We start from the raw sequence: 20,042 nt of genomic DNA on the forward strand, positions 1-20,042 counted from the left end.
CTTTTCTTTTATACTTCATATTATCCAGTGACTAAACATGTTTACTTTCAACGGGCTGCGTGTTCCAGGTGGGTAGAAGCAAAACAAAAGTGCGTTTGAACCAGTTGTAATTAAATTTCTGCTCTGTACATTTTGTCAAGACAAGAAAAGCTGCTGGCATTTCAACCTTGCAATGCATTATGGAGTGACTGCCAGTCAGATCTCCTATGGAATTAAAACAAATTGGAAAGCAGAGTGAGAAGGGGGAAGAGAGATTTGTGTGAATTAAATGACTGCGGCCTGTGGTTTGCCAGGCTCTCCTGCCTTTGTTGATGCTGTCTGCTTATGTAAACTTCTTCCCACCACTTTCTTCTTCAACTTGCAGCAAAGCACTTTTGTGTGGTGTAACATCTGCTGGCATAAAAGTGGTTGTAAATAAAAAAGTCTTTACTGTGCAGCCCAGTAGGAAGGAAAGAAAGGATGGAAAGGAGCGATCTCTAGAAACACAGATGGCTTTAGTCATTAATAATGCTTTATGAAAGAATTTTAAAAATATGATTGCCAAAAAAAGGGACTCCATGAAGAAGCTGAGTGCATCTATTTGGTACATTTGGAAGAGTTTGCTGTTAAACTTTCCTGGAGGAGCATGCCCAACGTGATCAGCCATGTACTGTCCCAAGAGTGATGGGAGCAAGGGGTTTCCATGAAACGATGGGCCCATGCTGTGTTATTTTGTACTGTGCAAAATAATCTTGTATTATAGTATGGGATGTAGTTATCTCAGTAAATATTCAGGGGAAGAATAATGCTGCTTAATCCCTTCCTGTTGCTGTGGTGGAGGATTGGGATGAGAAGCGTAGATCACAACACGCCACGTCGGAGCTGCTGGCCTACATTTGAGAGAAGGTTGGCAAGGAGCAGCCTCCCCGTTTCTGGAACACGGAGTACATCCCAAAGAGAACTATTAGGCTGCACTGGGATTTATGTGATGATGCTGAGCTTTCCCTGGAGGCATCAGATTTTATCTTAGGGATACAAAGTGCTGGCTTGCTGGCCTGGAAGGAGTATCCATCCTCTTCCCATCTCGTCACCTGCTGCCTGTTCCCCAGGGCCTGCATTAGCTGCCCACTTCCATGCTGGAGTCCAGGCCTGTTCCTTCCTTTCTGTTCTCTTTCAATATGGTGAGACACTCTTAAACTTTACTCTTGGTTGGAGTGCAGGTTTTTATGATAATAATTAATTTCACTGGCCCAAGCCAAGTAAAAGCATTTACCCATAATTGACTGGATTCTTTGTAATGCTGTAAGTGAAGTCTTGGATTGTTAATGCTTTCATCAGCACTGAGTAATTTCATAGATTGAAAACCTTTTAAACTGCAGCATGATGATTTTGGTTCCAGAGAATAACTAGAGGTGACTAAAAATTGAGAATTCCCCCAGAAAAAAGAACAAAGAATAAATAATAACTTTCCTAAGCCATAGGTAAAATTCCCTGCAGGAGCTGTAGGACAGTATATAATTACATCCAAGACACACTGAAATTCTGAGTCAAATTGCAGATTGTGTATCTTGGTGCTATTACATTTGCATACTGATAGGAGTTTGTAATAACTGTGCTATATTGCACAAATGCTGCTGTTGTTTATTGCTTGGCTTAAATTATGTGGGGTTTATCATATAAATATAACTCATTCTCTGTAGAAAAAGGTCTACAAGATTCTATTATCTACACATCATTTTGGAGGGTGTACTTTATCATCAATTGATATGCTTTTCATGAAATGGAATCTCTGGGCTCCAAGCACTTGACATCGCTGTGAAAACAGTCTGCCTGTTTTGGGAGGGCAGGGCCCTGAGCCTTGCTCAGCAAACATCAAGGAGTGATTGTACCCTTCAATTTAGTTATATGCACATTGATCCCGAGTCAAGAGCTCTCTCGACTCGGGATTTCGTGGCTGGAGGCAGATTTAGGGCTTGTGGGGTGGCGTGTGTGTGGTACTGGCAGGAGGCTGCGTGCTCCCTTTGGTTAATAAGTTTCTGCCTCAGTGAAGCTGAATGCAACAGCCCTTGACAGAATTCTGTGGTTTCTAAAGTGATTTCCATCGTGCTATTCCTGTGGCCATTAATTGTGTTTAACTGTGGTTACCTGCTTGTTTTGTCTGTTGTGGGAGTCATACTGTCGAGTTTGTGTTCACTGGGATCTGCAGCCCTCTGTGCCTGCAGCCAGTGCCACCCAGGCCAGGACCAGTGCACAAAAGGTGCAGAGCCTCTGGCAGCTGGAGATGCTGCTGCTCCTGTGGGCGAGCACACGAAATGTTCCAGCAAGATATGCCAGAGGCTCAAATTATGTAATGCCTCGAGCAGGAAGCCACCGAATTATGTGTGGAGCATGTCAGCAGCAACAGCCTGATGTCCCTGGCAAGGCTCCACGCCAGGAAGGAGCTGGGCTTGCTCAGCAGCCTCCCAGGAGCGAGCGCTGTGCAGCCAGGCCCTGCAGGGCTGCTGGCAGCAGGGTGCTGACACCACATCCCCACGAGTGCCAGAGGGACAGGGAGCTCTTCACCTTAGCCTCCTGCCTCGTGTGCTTGCCTCTTCTTTTGCCTTGGTTTGGTGGTTTTTCCTTACTCCTAGATCCTGAAAAAAAAATACAGAGAAAGAAAGGACCTTTTTAGAAGCTACACATCCAGGTTAGGGATATACAGGCAATTCATGTCTGAAAAATGTTAACAGTTGTGTGTCTAAAATTAACTAATCAGCTGTGGTGGAAGCTGCTTTTCGGCACAAAATGAGAGAAGGTTTGGAAGGTAATTTAAACATGACAATTTTAGTCTGTCAATATACTGAAATGATCATTAAGTCTCTAATGGTCTTTTCTAAATTGGGTGCTTGTACTTTGCTTTTAATTAGAATGAGGCAAAAGGTCCTTATTGGAATTCTAAAGTTATACTCTGGGTAACTGAGGGAGGTGATTATCTGTAACCAAGTGTCCATCAGTGGGAAAGTCTTGCAGAAGTGTGTACTTGTCAGGTCATTTTCTCTGAGCACTTCAGAGTGACAGATGAAAAAGAACCTTGAATGATGGATGCCTCTGGATGAAAACTTGTTTTCTGCTTGAAACTAAAAACAAAAGAAAAAAATCTGTTGACAAGCCCAGAGTCTTGAGAAGGTTGCCCCTCCTTTTGAAGGGTCGTTATGATTCAGCTGGGTCTTTGGCAAAAGTAAGTCTTGTCCTTGGAGCTTATAAGGGGGGTAGGTCGTGAAGAGAGGAAACCCCTGGGGTGTATCTAAGGTGACAGGAAAGGCCAGGTGCCAGTGAAGAAACACGTTGTGCCTTACTGAAACAGCAGTGAAGGAATGTGTGTTGTGGCCAAAATGAACACTGGCCACATCAGAATTTGATGCCTTTACACCTGCCCTGGTGCTCAGGTGCAGCTGAAATCCTGTGGTATCTAGTTAGGTGTTCAGGAAGTGAGGAACATCAAATTAAAGATCCTTCACAAAAAAAGCAGGCATCAAGGTACTTAAGACCAGCTTATTCACGTTAAAAACATAAATTTCTTTAGGACATGAGAAAATGAAAATGGTGGGGTTTTTGTATTTTAGCCTTGACACCCAGCTCTGGGATGAAGGGCAGAGCTGAGGCTGCAGCCACTCTCCATTATCCATCGGGTGTCCTGTTACAGTGAATTACAAGCTGCTCACTGCTTCTGGAAGTGAGACTTCACTCTGGCTCTGAGTATTTCCCTCAAAGAATTTACAGTCTTGCTGAAAGGGCCACTGGAGATTTTGGACACAAACAAGCTTCTGAAGAAATACTTAACTGGTGGAAAGACAGAGAGAGAGATTTTTGGTATTTGCATAGCTAAAAAGAAACTGATTTTCTTCGTTAAATTTATGAGATTGTACTTGTGTGTTTACATGGAACATGAGAAATTTCAGGGCCCAGTGGCAGTTCTGCCCAGAAAGCTGTGGATGATTAAAAGCAGTGGGGAGGCAGGTTGTGTTTCTGGTATGTGCATTAGGGCTGCTGGGATGCTCCTGCTTCCAGTGGAGCTGGGCTGGCTCCCACGCTGATGTAACCCTGCTGAAATCTGACTGCAGTCTGCAGGAGAGCAGAGAGGGCAGAGGTGGAGCTCTGACTGCAGGCTAACGGAGCAGGTTGTGTGCTTGGAAATAATCTTGTCATGTCTTTGTTTTCCCAGCACAGGCACGTTTTGGACAGGGGGTTTATTTTAGCAGGAAGCTGGCTCTAGCTGACCCAGAAGTAAGCGTAAGGATGCTTTTATGGAGCTGCCGAGTCCTGGAGACCCAGTGGTGTCTTGTCATGTAATTATGAGCTGCTGAGGTCAGTCTGAAAGTGCACCAGCAAAATGAAAGTTTGAGGCATTAAAGGAATAATTACAAAAAATAATTGCAATCACTGTGTAGTCTCCTACTAGAAGAGCGTGCTGTCAATATTTAATGAGAACAAAGCACGTAGCCATCATCCTCTCATTGCTATTTATGATTTGAAGCATCTTCTGTTTTAATGGACGTTTTTGGCAACTTTGGGAGGATTCAACAGAGGAGGAAACTATTTTCTTTAACTGCCCTCATTGCTGTAATTGTGATTGCTGTGGTTCTCAGTCCCTCTGGTCTCATACTCGGGGTGTTTTATGTACCATGAGTTCTCAAAGCAAATGCTAGACCCACAACATGCTCTAGCTTCCCTTGGCTGAGACACTTGTTTTCTGCAATCTGTTTCTAATTCTGAGATTTTTTTTCTTCTTCTCATAAAACTTAAACCTCATAAAACTGAAGAGTATGAGGTCAGATTTAATTCTGTAAGCACCTAGTGGCTATTGAGATGTTCTCAACTTTAGGCTTCAATTTATTTTTTCTATAAAGGAAAAAAGATGAAGCTTGATGGAAGAGAGAAAAATACAGCTTCTGATCTAATGTGCAGGAGCTCTTGATTCATTTGAAAAAGCAGCAATCAATTTCCTATTATTTTCAATAATGCTGAAGACACTTGTTTTCTTTTAATAAAATACTGTCTCCTATAAAACAAGGATTTCTAAAGTGAATTTGGATTTGGTTTCATTTTGGAGCACTCTTTGGTCATTTTCCCGTTTGTGCAAACCTGCTGCTTTGCTTGCTGAAGGGCTGCTGTGCTCATGTCCAGTTTAAGGTCTCACACTTAGGTCCTACAGATGGAAGTCAGTGGGTTTGTGCATTTGAAGAAGAGGGGTGGAAGGGAGCACCACCAAAGCAGCCCTGCCCACTCGTACTGCTCAGAGGTGCAGGAGTGTTTGTGCCCCTGCGCTGCCCCTTCCCCACCAGAGATGGGGAGGGACAGAAGAAGTGGATGCTTTCATCCTTCCAAAGTGTTGGCAAAAGCAGTGGAGGAAGTTCATTCTAGCACTAATAACAATGGCATAATTTACTTTTCACCCAGAGCTGGATGATGAAGAGACCTGATGGTACATCTCAAAATAAAATACTTTATTTTCCCTGCCCCTGACACACTGCTCCATCCTGAGTCTCCATTGTGATGCCTTCTAGTTCTAAGTGCTTGGAAGAATGGGTGCCATGTGTTCTGTCACCTGCAGCTATGATGCTTCTGCTTAAATAACAGGAATTTCAAAATAAAATGAACTTCAAACGAAAACTCATTGAGCACTCAGTGTTTGTTTGCTGCAGTGTAAATATTCTGATCCATAAGGAGAAATTATTTCTGGAGGAAAAAGGTCTTGAAGTGGTTTACTATGAATTTATTAGGTAATTAAATATGAATATACACAATTAAGGCTTTTCTTTTTCTTTTTTTTTTTAAGGGAAAGGAAGACATTTTCTACAATGTGAATTTCTACAGAACAATCTGTGATTTTCAAAAGGTATGCCTTTTCTGTTCTTTCAGTATTTTAATTCTGTTTTTTACCAGATGATCTACTTCCAGTTTGAAACACAGTTTACCATTGCAATGCTGCACTGTCCATGTCAGTAGAATGAAAAATGTGTTCTGAAAAAGCAGCGGTCGGGGTCATGAGAGGAGAGAAGGTATTAGAAATTTAGATCATAACTGCAAATTCAGAGGATGCTGTGCTCTCCTGAACCCAGATGTCCTGGCATTAAGGAAGTGTGTACGTGTGAGGTTGATCAGACACAGGCAGGTGAGGTATTCACAGTTCGCAGAGGCCTTCTCTTTCTGGAGTCTAGCATTCTGAAAGTTTGGATGAGCAGAAATTGTTCTTTTGTGTGCTCCCCCTCAGGCCCAATAAACTCCAGTGATTCCTAAACAGCTGCAAAGTCAATTTAAGTTCTGGAGTCTCTGTGTTCCCGCAGGTTCTTCTCACCTGATGTTTGGGGAGAACAAGGTTTTTACTTGCTTCTAGTACTCAGGGATGGGTCACTTGCATACCAATTAATGTTCCCTTCCTGGTCTGAGTAAAGTTTTATCCATCCCACTGGCATCCAGGGTTCTTACCTGAAAACTACTTTTGCTCCAGAAGCACCAAGCTGGCACAAAATTACAATTGCTTTAGCAATCCAGGCCTTGAGCAGGCTCAAGAAGTTGTTGTGGCAAATGTTGGTTTCTGGCTAATCCTGACTGAGACCTCAAGCTGCGTTTAGATGAGCTCTTTGATTCCTGTTGTACTGCACAGGTGCAGAGCAGGGCACAGACTTCATGCATGACATTTTTGAAGTGATAATGGTGAGATGCTTCATTTGCTTTTGATTGTTCTTCTAAAACCACACCTAAATTCATATGAGAGTTCTCCTATGTTGTCTGAAATGAAATAGTGAGAAATCTCAGATGAGGATTCCAATTGCTGATGGATCTGCTCTAAAGGGATCTTTAGCAGGAAAATTTCATTGCAGAAAAGGTCATTGATGCCAAAGGATGTGGTTGTGGTGTTTATCTAGAATTGTAGAATTAGAAGTAATGGTACAAAGGTTGTAGGCAGTGCTCTACCTATCCTACCTTGGCATTAGTGATTAAACCAGACTTGTTTTCCTTGTTTTTCACTCCTGGATTGCTGCTTTATCCATGTAGTCTGTACCACAAGCATTTGGGAATCTGCTGCACTGTGACCTGGTGTTCTGTCACAGTTGGTTTGTTTATTTGTAACTGATAAAAATAATTCTTCTGTGGGCACAAGTACAGTTTAAAATAATTGAAAAAGAAAAAAATAAGCCAGAAATAGCTTTCTTGGAAAGTAGAAACTTCTGTAAATATCTTTGTAGAGCAATGGTCTGAAAATACAGATGGGGCTGACTTCTTATGCAGGTGCAACAGTAGACATCTTACTAGTAAGAGACTTAGAATGAATTCCCATTTATGGTACAACTGTTGGTTCATTTTTAAAAGTGACAAAGGAATAGGAGATGAATGAGTTTACCTAGAGTGTCTGATACATTTTATGCTTTTAAAATTAAGAGTAAATATTACAGGGAAGAGCCCCTTTGGAGTTAGTGAAGGAAATTGGGCATGTTGCTTCTCATTTTCCACTGGATCCTCTTTTTAACCATTTCAACATAGCGTGAAGAAGGATATGCCATAGGCACATCACAGCATCCTGGAAGTCAGAGACCTCAAAAACTTTGTGAAAAAAAAGGAACAGCAGATTTCAAAACTCCTGACTTTTTGCATCAAGTGAATATGAGGAGAACTTGGCTCCATAAGAAAACAAAAGTAGCCCCAGGCAGTCACAATTTGTACAGCCAGTTTTAGGGGCTGTGAACAGCATGCTGCAGTTAATGCTGGTTGCACTGAGGGCGCCTGGGAGAGGTTTTCTGGGTAGAAGCCTGTTAAAATATCATATCAATTGTTAAAGATTAAATGGGGCCATTCTGTGCTATCCTGTGTTTCATTACAGTGTGATTCCAGGCAGTATTTCTTCAGGAGATGAGGTCAGGCAGTGCATCCTTAAAGGTTTATTCTGTTTACATAGTGGTGGGTGGGAGGACAGGCCTGTGCAAATGGGAGATGGTGCCTTTATCATAACACATCATTTACCTGTAATCATGTTCCCCTTAGGAGAGCATTAGTCATGTTATTGAATAATCAGGAGCTGCAGGAACTTTGACCCTGCTCCTAGTCTGAAAGAGATTGAGCTGAGGAGAAAACTAGCCAAAGAAAATCCTTTAAATAAAGGGTGGTTTCCAACACTGTTGAAAGGAGAGAGGGCTGAATGCCTGTTCAAGTTTGTAGTGTGAAACTGGGCATGATGTTCACTAGGCATTCCTGATTGGAATAATAATTAAAACAATGTACTGTTCCTTGCAGTTAGCTCATTGATTTTATTCATCAACACTTCACAGTTGATTTTTATGGAGGTGAAATAGGATCCCTGTGGTATATTTACAGAATTGCAGACCTTTTTTGTGAAGGACACAGTCTGACTATTTGGCATGTGCACTTTTGATTAAATGACCCTGCTCCTGTGGGTACTTGTGTGTCACTGCATCTCTGAGCTGGGGAGCTGAGAGCAGCATTCCTTGGCCAAACCTTGATGAAGCTCCCTCTGGGTAATCTGCCTGCTGCAATCACAGAAATATTTTGCACTTGTTTTTCTTGTGCCAGGGTGGAACTCTCACACCTACTAAGCATAATTTACTATGAGTTTTAGTCCAATCTATTTGCTGCCTGGTAATTATAAGGGGCATGGTAACTGGTCCCAAATGGAAGTGACACTTTATAGGGGAGAGAATAAAGGAAAGTTGTCCTTCTTGTTAGGGACCAAAGCCATTTGCTCAGATTGCTGTTGTCAGAATAAAGAGGTTTTCTCTCCTAGCTTTAGGCTGTGTCTCCACTGTTCCTGAAAACACAGCAATAAACATATTTTGTGGGGGTATTTTCTACTTGAGCTGGATTTTGCATCCATTTTAGCCATGAATCCCCCAACTGCTGTCTTAATCGGGTCCATTGAATTCTACAGCCTATCTGATTCTTTTTCCATGTTCTCTCTGTCTTATGGACATTGAGTCCTTGTAGGTCTAAAAACTTATCTGCTGTTCACGAGCAGCACGCATAGCTCACTAAGGTGGGGTATACTCTGAGTTTCCCTTCAGATGGCCAATGTTTTCTTTATAATAAAGTTCTCTTATTCTTAGCACATTTCTAGGTCAGGAATGCCTAAAATATCTTTGGTCATTAAAACTTGGAGTCAACAGTATAAAACAAAAATAGAGAGGCAAAAGAAAAATAAATGAAGCTTACTGCATCCAGATGAAGTATTGTTTTCCAAATATTCCCCGCTGCTTGTGATCATGTTGTTGTCTTTGTGCTTTCCTTTGGACGACTGTTCTGTTTAATTACAGCAAAACCCAGCATTGTGCAGACATTTATATGAGAGAGGTGAGCATGGAAGGAACAGAAAACGTGTGTAGTGGCAGAGGGCTCAGCCTGAGAAAGATTGTTGGTTTGGAGAGGAGGCCAAGCTCTGGGAGCTAAAAGCAAGTGATAACAAAAGCATACTGATAAGTCATGGCAGGTGTGACTGTCTCAGTTGTCAGGGTCTCTGTAGTTTCATGTACATTTAAACTGACACTTCTGATAAAGAAAATGGAGGCTGGGAGTGGGAATGGAGACTAATTTCTTGTCCCTGGCTGCTTGTTCACACCAAAAGCCTGTGTGAGGAGTGAATCAGGGACTGAGCTGATAAAATAAAAGCAGACCTGATAAATAACATTCTGAAAGGTCACTTCTGGTCTGGAGGAGAAAAGGCCCAGGGGGATCTTATTGCCACCTTGCAATATTTAAGAGGGTCTTGAAGATGAAGACAAACTTTTTAGTAGGGTCTTGTGACAGGACAAGGGGAAATGGCTTTGAATTGAAACTGGGTATATTTAGGGGAGACATAAGGGAGAACTTTTTTTTCAGTGAGGATGGTGAAAAAACTGGAACAGGTTTCCCAGTTAAATTGTGGGTGCCCCATCCCTGGGAACATTCAAGGTTAGCCTGGGCTGGTCTTTGAGCAACCTGGACTAATTGAAGATGTCTCTTGACATTGAAAGGTTCTTTCCAAGCAAAAGTATTCCAAAAAGGTTTGTTTTGTTTTGTTGTTTTGGTGTGGTTTTTTTTGTTTTGTTTTGGTTTTTAGGATTTTTTTTGTTGTTTTTCCTTTTTTTTTTTTTTTAATCTGAGTCAGTTTTCATTTTTTCTGCCAAAGCAAAAGTTAATGGTGAAAGAATGAGTGACTGGTGGACTTCTGGAGTGGATTCCAAAGTTTACCAGACTGCTGCCTCAAGCTGGTCTGTGGTAGGTCTGTTTGAAACCTGAATCATCAGACATTCTAATGCAGGAAAAGGGAGAAAACAAATCTTGGCTCCTGTAAATTTTAGTTGTTTATGATAAGAGTCATCTTAGGCTGAGAAAGGTTGTTTTCTTTGTGTATTTCTTTAAGTGACTGCCTTGTTAAACTGTCCTGAGAGATTTATCTGCCATTCCCCAGGAAGGAAAGACTATTTGCTGTTTTTTGAAAAAGATTATATAAAGAACTAAGTCACAGTGTTCTTTTATTCAAAATTTCTATTTCATCAATGCCTGAAGTTAAACCTTCTTTTAAAATGTGTGAAGTCCTGATTTTGTATCCAAAAGTGCAGAGTGTGGGAAGAACAAGTCAGAAAACAGGAGACACACAGTGGCACCGTGTACTGTTTGGGCTCAATGAAACCTGAAGGAAGTGAGGCTCCTGCAAACCATTTTGTTCTGTGCAGGTTCAGCTCTCTCAGGCATACTGGGGTTCTTTATGGCTTCCCCTCTCCCCCTTCTTGTCTGTTTTCTGGTTGTTTTCTTATTGATTGTACTGGATCCAGGGACAAACCAGAGCACAAGTCTGCTGCAGTTATCCAGCAGCAGTGTGTGAAATGGGGAGTGGAGCAGAAAGGAGTGGAGGAAGGAAACTCTTCCCTTTCGTGCTTCTCAGCCTACCCAGCTGGCATGACTCAGTGCCAGAGCTGGAGGGCAGAGACCCGAGTGACATTCCCGTGTTCCCAAGGGAAACCTGCAGACACATGCGTGGGGTTTTTGCCACTTACTTCCACTGAGGCTAATCATGAGAGAAATGGAGAGTGAAAGAATTAGCAGGTGATCTGAAAACTATGGGGAGAGCTGCGAGATAAAGGCAGCAAGGTAGCAGAAGTGAGAAATGTCATCATAAAACTGTCAGATACAAGAAATACCTACGTGGTGGGAAAGAAAGAGAGGTCGTGCACAGCTGAGTTTGGACAAAATGTTTTATTCATTTCTGACTCTTCTGTTGAAACTGTCTGCCAAGACCTACTATTGATACAGCAACATTACTGGCCTGTTGGATGCTCTCTTTTAAACTGATGTGTCTCCTCCTGTCACATGAACAGTGTATTCATTTTTAACCCCTACTGTTTTCTGGCAAAGCCAAAAAGGAAAATGACTAAATTATTGCCAAAAACTGCATTGTATTTTGAAAGGATTTTTCTTTTCATCCAGCATTTTCAACTACTTTAAACTGTAAAATTATGGAGATTTTCAGAGGGATGTTTGCTCTAACTGCTTTTGTGGTCTCATATGGAGGAGCAGTATTTGGTTGAGTGTAAAAACATAAATCTTTAAACAGATGCTAATCAAAGGCAAAACTTCTCAGTATCTTCTGGCTTTCCTAGAGCTTGCTTTTGTTCTACTGTTCATATCTTACCTGTTGTGATTTTGCTCTAAAAGGAGTATTGCAGTAGAGAACAGGGAGAATGTGTGTGTTAAGGAGTCTGCCCCACTGCAGCTGCTTACCCCGACGAATCCCTTCTGATCACAGTACCTGTAAAAACTGCAGGCTGAGAAGGTGGCACGTGCTGTTCCACATCACAATGATGGCTTGGAGGCAATGGAAATACCTGTGGCAAATTGAATTGACATTCAAAACTTCATTTATAATGGTGGTTATTATGATTTCCTCTTTCTCTGTGTACATATTTGGGATTTACTGCGTGTAAATTTTCCACGCCTGACAGGTTGCCTAAGCCAGAAAAGTAGGAAATAACTCCCAAAAGAACTGCTGCCAGATCTCTGAAGCACGTATTGAGCTGTTTGATCTGAAACACAGTGTGTAAGGGGGGCTGTGCCAAGTTTTGAAAGGTACAGTATGTGGAGTGATGAGACTGCTGCCTAGTTATTTTCTGTACCCAAAGGGTAAGGACAAACAGGGAATGTTGTTTATTGCTTAATGACACGCACGCCACTTTTCAGTGGTTTATGTTTTAGCTGTTGTTTCTTCCCCTCAAACTAATGAGACTTGTTAAACATCAGAATGAAAAGCAGCAAGCAGATCTACTTGGATGTCATAGCTGCACTTTGTGCTCTGTGATGGGGACCAGACTGGGAACTCAGATCAGAAACATGATCATTTGCAGGGAGCAGATGGGAGGACATCTCTGGAGCTGCTGTAGGTACTGCAAGTATCTCTGTGCTGATGTATGAACTGCTTTTTCAAGATCTGCACCACCCCTTTCTTGGACATATGTATGGTTTTGTACACTTGGAAAACTTTGACCATTTGTGCTTGGTTTGCTGTGGGGATTTTTGTAAATGACCTGATGATCAGATTCCCCCCTTACAAGGGAAGCAGTGCCTCACTTCCCTGATTTTATCAGATGGTCACACGAGTGTATCCAGCTCTGCTTGTGAACATTTGGCCATACAAGTCTGTCTGCCTGAAAACCAGTAGAATTCCTTTTGTCTCCGCAGGCCTTTATGGTCTGCTTTTGTGTCTAGGATATTCTGAAAAATCTGAAAAATAAACTTCTGTGGTTTAAAATTAATTTTCTTTTGGTCCTTTTCTACATGTCTTAATTGAGCAATTTGTTGCCTGGATTCTAGAGAAGAAGCTTTTTTTCTTTTTAAGCTGTGTTTAAACACAGTTGGTGAACTGTTTTTAAAATGTTAAGCAGTTTGAGGCTGTTTCCAGGTGCATCTTTTGAAGGCAATCAGAGGCTTTCCCCTGCTTGTCACTGATGTATCAGCATAGAGGCTCTCCTATTGTCACATATAATCTGGAGTCAGTTTTTTCATTATTGATACTCCTGTTCTCTCTGTTAATTGGCACTGAATTTGCTGTGAAAGTGATGGTGTATTGGTGGGAGGGCAGTTGTCCTGTCCTCTGCCCAGTAAGTGTGATCAGCAGTTTTGGCTTGGCTGTGCTTTCCCTGTCCCTTCTTTTCCTGGCAGCTCCCAGGAGCTGGCAGCAGGTGACCCGGGCCAGCAGGTGACCCGGGCCAGCAGGTGACCCGGGCCAGCAGGTGACCCGGGCCAGCAGGAGACCCGGGCCAGCAGGAGACCCGGGCCAGCAGGTGACACGGGACAGCAGGTGACCCGGGCCAGCAGGTGACAGGGGCCAGCAGGAGACATGGGCCAGCAGGAGACCCGGGCCAGCAGGTGACATGGGCCAGCAGGTGACCCGGGCCAGCAGGTGACCCGGGCCAGCAGGAGACCCGGGCCAGCAGGAGATGATGCCACTGAAGCCTCTGCCTGTTGTACTTGTGGCTGCAGCAGAAGGTGCTGGAGTCAATATCACAAACCCAAACCCAGGCTCTTTGACAGTTTATTGCTTATCTTTCCTCTGCATTTTTTTTTTCTTTAAGAACTGTGTCCAGAACATGAGGTTTGTTTCCTTATCTTGAGTATTTTTGTTAGCACTTGATGTGACTTGATATAAACAATGTGAATTCAAGTCAAGTGGTTAAATGTTAAAACAGCTTCCCACATGTGTTGGTTTACTGCCAGGGAAAGAATTACAGCAGAAATGCTGTATTTAACCACTAATCAAACATTTATTATTGTTGAAAGAATGATCTGACAAGGATAGAGCTGGACTAAAATATACAGGTTGTATTTCGTGGAAGGGAAAAGCTTTATTAATATTTGAAGAATGGCTTTAATTAGTCTGACTGTTGGTAGGTGTGTTCATTTTCTCAATGTACATCTGATATAGCATTTTTCACCAACTTATAATTGGCAGTTTCCCATAGGAAATAATCATTATTGGTATTATAAAAGCACTTTGTATCTATCACATTTGGGAAATGAAAGTTTTGCAAAGGTCAGAATAAAGTGTGCCCCCAATTATGCTAATACCTCATACCACAAATGATCCACTGGAAGGTTTAATAGCTTGGTAGTCCTCTTTAGATTTTCTGAGAACAGGAAGAATTAATATTACATTTTGACACTTTACAGAAAGGTGAAAAAAGTAATCTTCCTTCTCTCTAGCTTTGGAAGTTTGAACCTGAACTCTCTTAGTTGCTTGAGGATCTTGAAATGTTGGGTGGGTTTCAGTTAGGATTTGTTGGGGTTTCTATTAAGAATTCTTTTTAAAAGCATTTTGTTCCTCCTCACACTGAAGTAGGTGTCTTTTTTTTTTTAATGATTCCAGGGTTGCAGGTATGTAGCAGGTTTGACATTTGGAGTTATCTGTAAGTTTTATTTGGAATTTGACAGTAAAGTCTAATAGACTGATTCTTTTGCTACATTACTGAATTAATTTAAATTAATAACTTAGTAGGAAGTATTAAAAGTTATTAAAAAAAAGGTCTTCAAAATGAAAATTTTACTGCAAATCCATAGTTTCCTTTGAGTGGTATTGCACATCTGCACTCAACACCAAAGACTGGAGTAACTAAAGCATCCAGAGGTTTTCCAATGTCACAGCAAATCTTCAGGATATAATTAGTTAGAATTATATGTATATAATATGGGTTTTCATGTGTCCATCAAAGAGATTTCCTTAGAGCCAGAGTCTGTGTTGCTTGAAATGCTTTTTGTGTGTGTCGCTTTGCTAAAACGTTACTAAAAGGCTGGATGGAGTGGTTTGCTCCTGAGAGCAATTATCCTAATACTCCCCCCGTTCCTGGGATCTCCCGAGTTGTTAAAGAGCCCATCAGGAGAGCAGTCTGAAAGCTGACATTTGCAAATGTCTGCAAATTGAATTATGATGTCTCTGGTAAACAAAATGTTTGCTGCACTGTGTCAGCTCCACTTCGAGGCCTGCCTGTACCAGGTACGTGGGCTTTGTGGGATACTTTGGGAAAATACAAAAGGCAGTGACATAAATAGCTCAGATTCATTCTTCTCACGGGTTTTTTAAGTGTGGAAACGTTTTTCCTTGCATTCTTTACTTGAAACTCTTGTTCCTTTTCTGTAAGCTTTACTTAAACAGAGATGCAGATGGTTTATTGCTCCTTCAGAGGAGCTGTAAATGGGGAATATTGACAAGGCTGGCACTGAAAGAGGAGGCTGGTAGGAATTGGCTTACCCTGATTTGATGGAGAGCTGCTGCTCCTGCTTTACTGGAGGTGTTGTTTTGCTGCTTGCAGCGATCAGGGCTGTAGCAACACTGCCTTCATGAAATGTCTCTTACAGAAATGTTCCTTTAGGACAGCTTTCAAGCAGCACTGCCAGCAAAGCCTTTTTTGCACAAACATTTCTGTATCGAGCGTGTTCTGGTGCACTTGACCACGCTTGTAAATAAAAAGAAGGATGGGAGCAGGCTGTTGGTAGACTCGAAACTTCAGCCCTGGTTTCGTCCTCCTGGGAATAGTCTTTTCTGTTTTGGCATTACTTTATTTTTCCATTGTCAGTTGTGATAAATGCCTGATGCTAAGTGCAAAGACTCTTCGTCTTGGCTGGTTTTTTATACTCAAGTTCTCTCCACAGGCAAATTACTCTTCTTCAGCTTAAACACCTCAGTTCAGTGAGGGGACATTATTAACTCCAGTCAAGCTGTTTTTACCTGGAAGATTATTTCTATGCAAATGCTGTGAGGAAGGCATTAAGGCAGTTTTGTCAAAGGTACCTGGTGAAGCTCATACACATGTGATTCCAGGAAGGATTCTGTTTTTCATAGATACTACAGACTGCGTGGTACAGTCCAAAACATGTTTTCCAGAACAAATCCTAAGTTTTGAGCATGGGGCACACAAAAGAAAGTAAAATTAGGGTCCAAAAGTAGTTTTACTCAGCACATGTAGTGAAGTACATGGCAGTATTTTCATTTGATTAGGTGTGCACTGCACTCCTTACTTGGCTATGGTTTCGTTAAACATTCAAAGTGGTGTGGATTTTATTCCATAGCTGTGTAAACAATTAAATCCTCTGAAATTTTTCTGACTGTCCTAATTTTTTTTTTTCCATCTGAAGCTTTGCTAATGCAGGTCTCATCACTGCTCACTCTGCCAGAGAGTCAGGTATGTCTCCTGATGGTACTTGTGCTTTTAGACCAATGGGGACAAAGTGATCCAGTTTTTCCTTCCTTCCAGGTACAATTATGGGTCTCAATATAATAAAAATAAAGTGATTGAATATCTACAGAGGTTCATATGGCATATTTTCCATTTATTTTAAGTTGGGAAGCTAAAATATCTTAATTGACAATCCCACAAGGTTTATTTTTTATGAGCTCTCTTTTCTCTCTGCGGTTTTACATTTTCAGGGTATTGCTAATTCTGTAAATTTAGCTATCAGAGCATTGTAATTTAAGGCCAAATCCTTCTCACAGTTGAAAGAAAAAAATTGAATTGGTTTTATTGGAGTAGAATCAGATTTAAGGGGCAGAGCCTGAATAGTTTTTAATTATTCTAATCCCTGGACAGCTTTTCAGCCAGGACACTTCACAGGCACTAATAACATTTTATATCAGTTGAGCTTCCCCTGATGTAAAATATAAAGATCATGAGTTTGCTGTATAGCCTGCTAACATCAGTGGGACCAGTTTTTCTACTTGCATGAACAGGCTCTGAGAAAGAAGCTGTATAAATGTGTATTGTGGTGCTTTTGTGGAGGTGTTTTTGATTGTTTTTCTTTTGACCTTTCTTTCCCATGCCTCACTTCAATTTATTAACTTAGTTGGCAACTGGTGGTAGGATCAGGTCTTTCACAAAGTCTTGCAGCTCCTGTGGCAGGCTGTGGTTGAAATGCTTTATTTTGGTGCTTGAGTGTCTCATGTTCATGTCTTGTACTGATGTAGGAAGGCAGAGCACCAGAAAAGTGATGCTGGTCAACCACAGCGATGATTTTCTTCTCAACAAGCACCCAGTTCTTTAACCAGGCAAGTGTTGCCATTCCCACTCCAGTTGTACTCAGCAATTTCAAAAACTGAGTGGCAAAGTTTTGTTTATCAATCACCAAACAAGCATGAAAAGAAAAACTGGTCTCATCACTGAATTATGAATGGAACACAGGACTGTGGTTTTGGGTCAGGGGTTTGTGTGACTCTAACATGGCAAATTAATATTTCCATTTATTGAAAAATATAAAGAAATGTGTCTCAGGATCTTACCATGGTTGCAGATAGTCTTGCTGTTCTCTTCTCCATCTGGCTTGTACGAGAAGCAATATTTATAGTCTGCTTTTGTTTAAGAGAACCCTTAATTTGCCCTGTAACAGAAAACAGAATAATTGAGGAAGTTGGTTTAGGTCCTCTTGTTAGGTCACAGAGGAGATTTTGTCCCTTTCCATGCATGTGCAGAAGGACAAAGAGAAGTTCTTCCCCTGTGGCTTCTCTAATGAGTTTTAACACAAAGCTTAGCAGGTTAGAATTTCCACATCCCAAGCAAATCATGTGGTCACTTCTTTTTTACCCTGTTCTGCTTTTAGCAGGAGGTTGCTACTGTGAGAACAGCTGAAATTCCTGATCTTCCTTTAACGCGAATGGGAGCATTGCTCTCCTAGTTTGGGATGCCAGGATTTCACCAGCTGTGCCTACTGGCTGCAGAAGTTAAAACTAATTAAAAGCTAATTCTAGGTTACCACTGGACTGATGCTGCTGGAGAAGTAGTTGGTGGCCTTGCCCTGGCTGATGTGCTTCCCATCACAAGTGGATTCCTCTCTCTTGTTGCTGCCACGTGCAGCCCAGTGCAGCTGCACGGTGGCTGCTCGGCCCCTTTGCAGCGAGCTGCTTTCCCAAACTGTGCCAGTTTGCTTTTGGAGTTACGGGAGATGTCACTGGCCACTCCCAGGGGACAGCGAGTCAAAGCCTTCCTGCAGAGCTGCTGAATAACAGGGTAGAGCAGTGTGTGGATGAACATCTTGTGGAGTCGCTGGGGTAGATGTGCTGGGCCACAACAGGCAGTGTTCAGAACTAAATTAAAGGTCAGCAAAACACAGAGCTCCTTCAAAACTCCAAAGCACCACGTGTGCCTGACTATGTTCTGTTTCTGGAGACATAAAAAGAGATCTTCCACACCCAGAAAAGTAGCAAAGAAAGAGCATTTGCCATGCCAGCTAAAGGGTGTGAAAGGGAAACCCATGTATCTTATACCCCTTATTTTGATTTTTGTGCTGATATTCAGCGTACACGTGGTTATGATGTAAAATCTAACCATGGCGTGTACCATTTTGTGCAGAGGAAGGAATATTTTTAATTTTGTTTTTACTGCTAATGATTAATGTTTCTTAAAAATAACTCAAACCATGACATGTCAAACCTAAACTGGTGAGCTTGGAATCTGTGTGTGGGCTGTCTCAGTCCAGCCCCTGTCTCACAGTAGGCCCACATATGTGTGAGTATGGCAGGTAAGGAAGGGCTGAACATGAAACTCCGGCATCCTTCTTGATGGAAGGGGTAAATGCTGGTCTGCAGGGACCCTTTATGTAGATCATAGCCAGAAAGATGTTACGTGGTGTTAAGTAGATTTATAAATATATATATACATAAATGTGTTTATATATATATGTTTATATATATTTATATATATACATAAATGTTTGTGACCCAAGATCTGCTTTTCCTCAAGTGCACAGCATATGAGATGTGCATCTGAGTTTTGTGTGAGGATAAGGGCCCTGGAGGTTATTATGGTGCTCCTACCATTTCTTTTGCTCTTTCTCTCTTTGCTGACAGATGCAAACATCTGTCTTCTTCCCTCAGTTTCCCCTTTCTCCTACAGGAGCATCAAAGAATAGGATGTGCTCCTTCCACAGAGGCTCCTTGGATAGTGTGAAGCTGAAGGATATTTAGTGACCAAAGAGGAAAAGCTGGAAAGTTTTACTTCAATTAATCTTTGGCTAATATGGAAGAAAATGTGCAGTGCAGGCTTATCTAACAGTAGGAGCTGTGGCTGGTCAGTGGTTGCATAAAGGGAGTGTGACTCAGTGGCTGATGCTTTCCACAGTGTTTCACTAGTTCCAAGGTATGATTTCTTAAGAGCTTCATTTGGCAGCACTTAAAAATTCCCCCTTATAATGCAGGAGAAGACAAAAGCCTCTTGGAGGCTGGCCATGAGATTTGTTGTACACTTTTCATTTATAAGGAAATGTAAATTTGTCTGATACTATAAAAATCAACTTTGTGTCATGCAAGCTGTTCCCTGTTTGGTCTGGATGGAAAATTCTCAGCCAGTGGCAGGTAAGGTCAGCATGAACACAGCCTGCTCCCTAAATCATTTATCATTGATGTGGTGTTTAGTTCTGTACTAAAAAATAAACAGGCACATTCCTTTTTTGTTTACATGGAGATTTAGAAATAGTTATATTGCCCTTCATTCTTCTAGGTTTTATTAGAAAAGACATTGAAGACAAATAGAACAGTGACAAAGCTAATAATAGGTCTTTTATGGAATGTGACTTATTTTGCCAAACTAGAGCATTTTTACATCCTTGTGCTTTTAGGCTGACTTTTCTGTAAAAGGGGGAAAAGGGCAGTACAGAGATTTGATTTAGATTTTATTTCAGCTGTGCTGAGTCAGAGTAATATAAAAAGACAATAAAAACTATACATGTAGCTCACAGAAAACAACAAGCAACTCTTTTTTTTAGAATTGGGATGAACTGCTGTTTCTGCTTTTCTTTCAGTCACGAAACATCCCTAGAGATGTTCTGTCCAGTTTGCATATGTGCTTTCCCAGTGTTTGTATGTGTGTATGTACTCACCTGCAGTAGCAGTTCTCATGCCACGTGTCAAAGTGGACTTGGGTGTCCTGTAAATCAGCAGGCAAAATGCAGGAGCCTCAGGAGCTGGGAATGGGCCCACTCGTGCATGTTGCTTTACCCTTCCAGGTTTGCTTTATTTGGTTTATATCCTCACTTGCACATTGTGTGCAGGAGGGATTTCACACACA

At 41.6% G+C, this 20,042-nt stretch overlaps 1 protein-coding gene across 9 annotated transcripts in view; it reads left to right on the plus strand.

Moving 5' to 3' along the window:
- Positions 1-20,042, plus strand: part of PLCB4 (phospholipase C beta 4) — a 191,156-nt gene that overhangs the window by 13,884 nt on the left and 157,230 nt on the right. For all 9 annotated transcript variants that reach the window (XM_064415698.1, XM_064415699.1, XM_064415696.1 and 6 more), the window contains exon 2: positions 5,795-5,854. Coding sequence is in view for 2 of the 9 variants with exons in the window: in XM_064415703.1 (XP_064271773.1) it covers positions 5,795-5,854 (60 nt within the window). In the remaining 7 variants the exon portion in view is untranslated. The remainder of the gene's footprint in view (positions 1-5,794; positions 5,855-20,042) is intronic.

This window comes from Passer domesticus, chromosome 3, assembly GCF_036417665.1.
Source record: "Passer domesticus isolate bPasDom1 chromosome 3, bPasDom1.hap1, whole genome shotgun sequence".
Classification (NCBI taxonomy): domain Eukaryota; kingdom Metazoa; phylum Chordata; class Aves; order Passeriformes; family Passeridae; genus Passer; species Passer domesticus.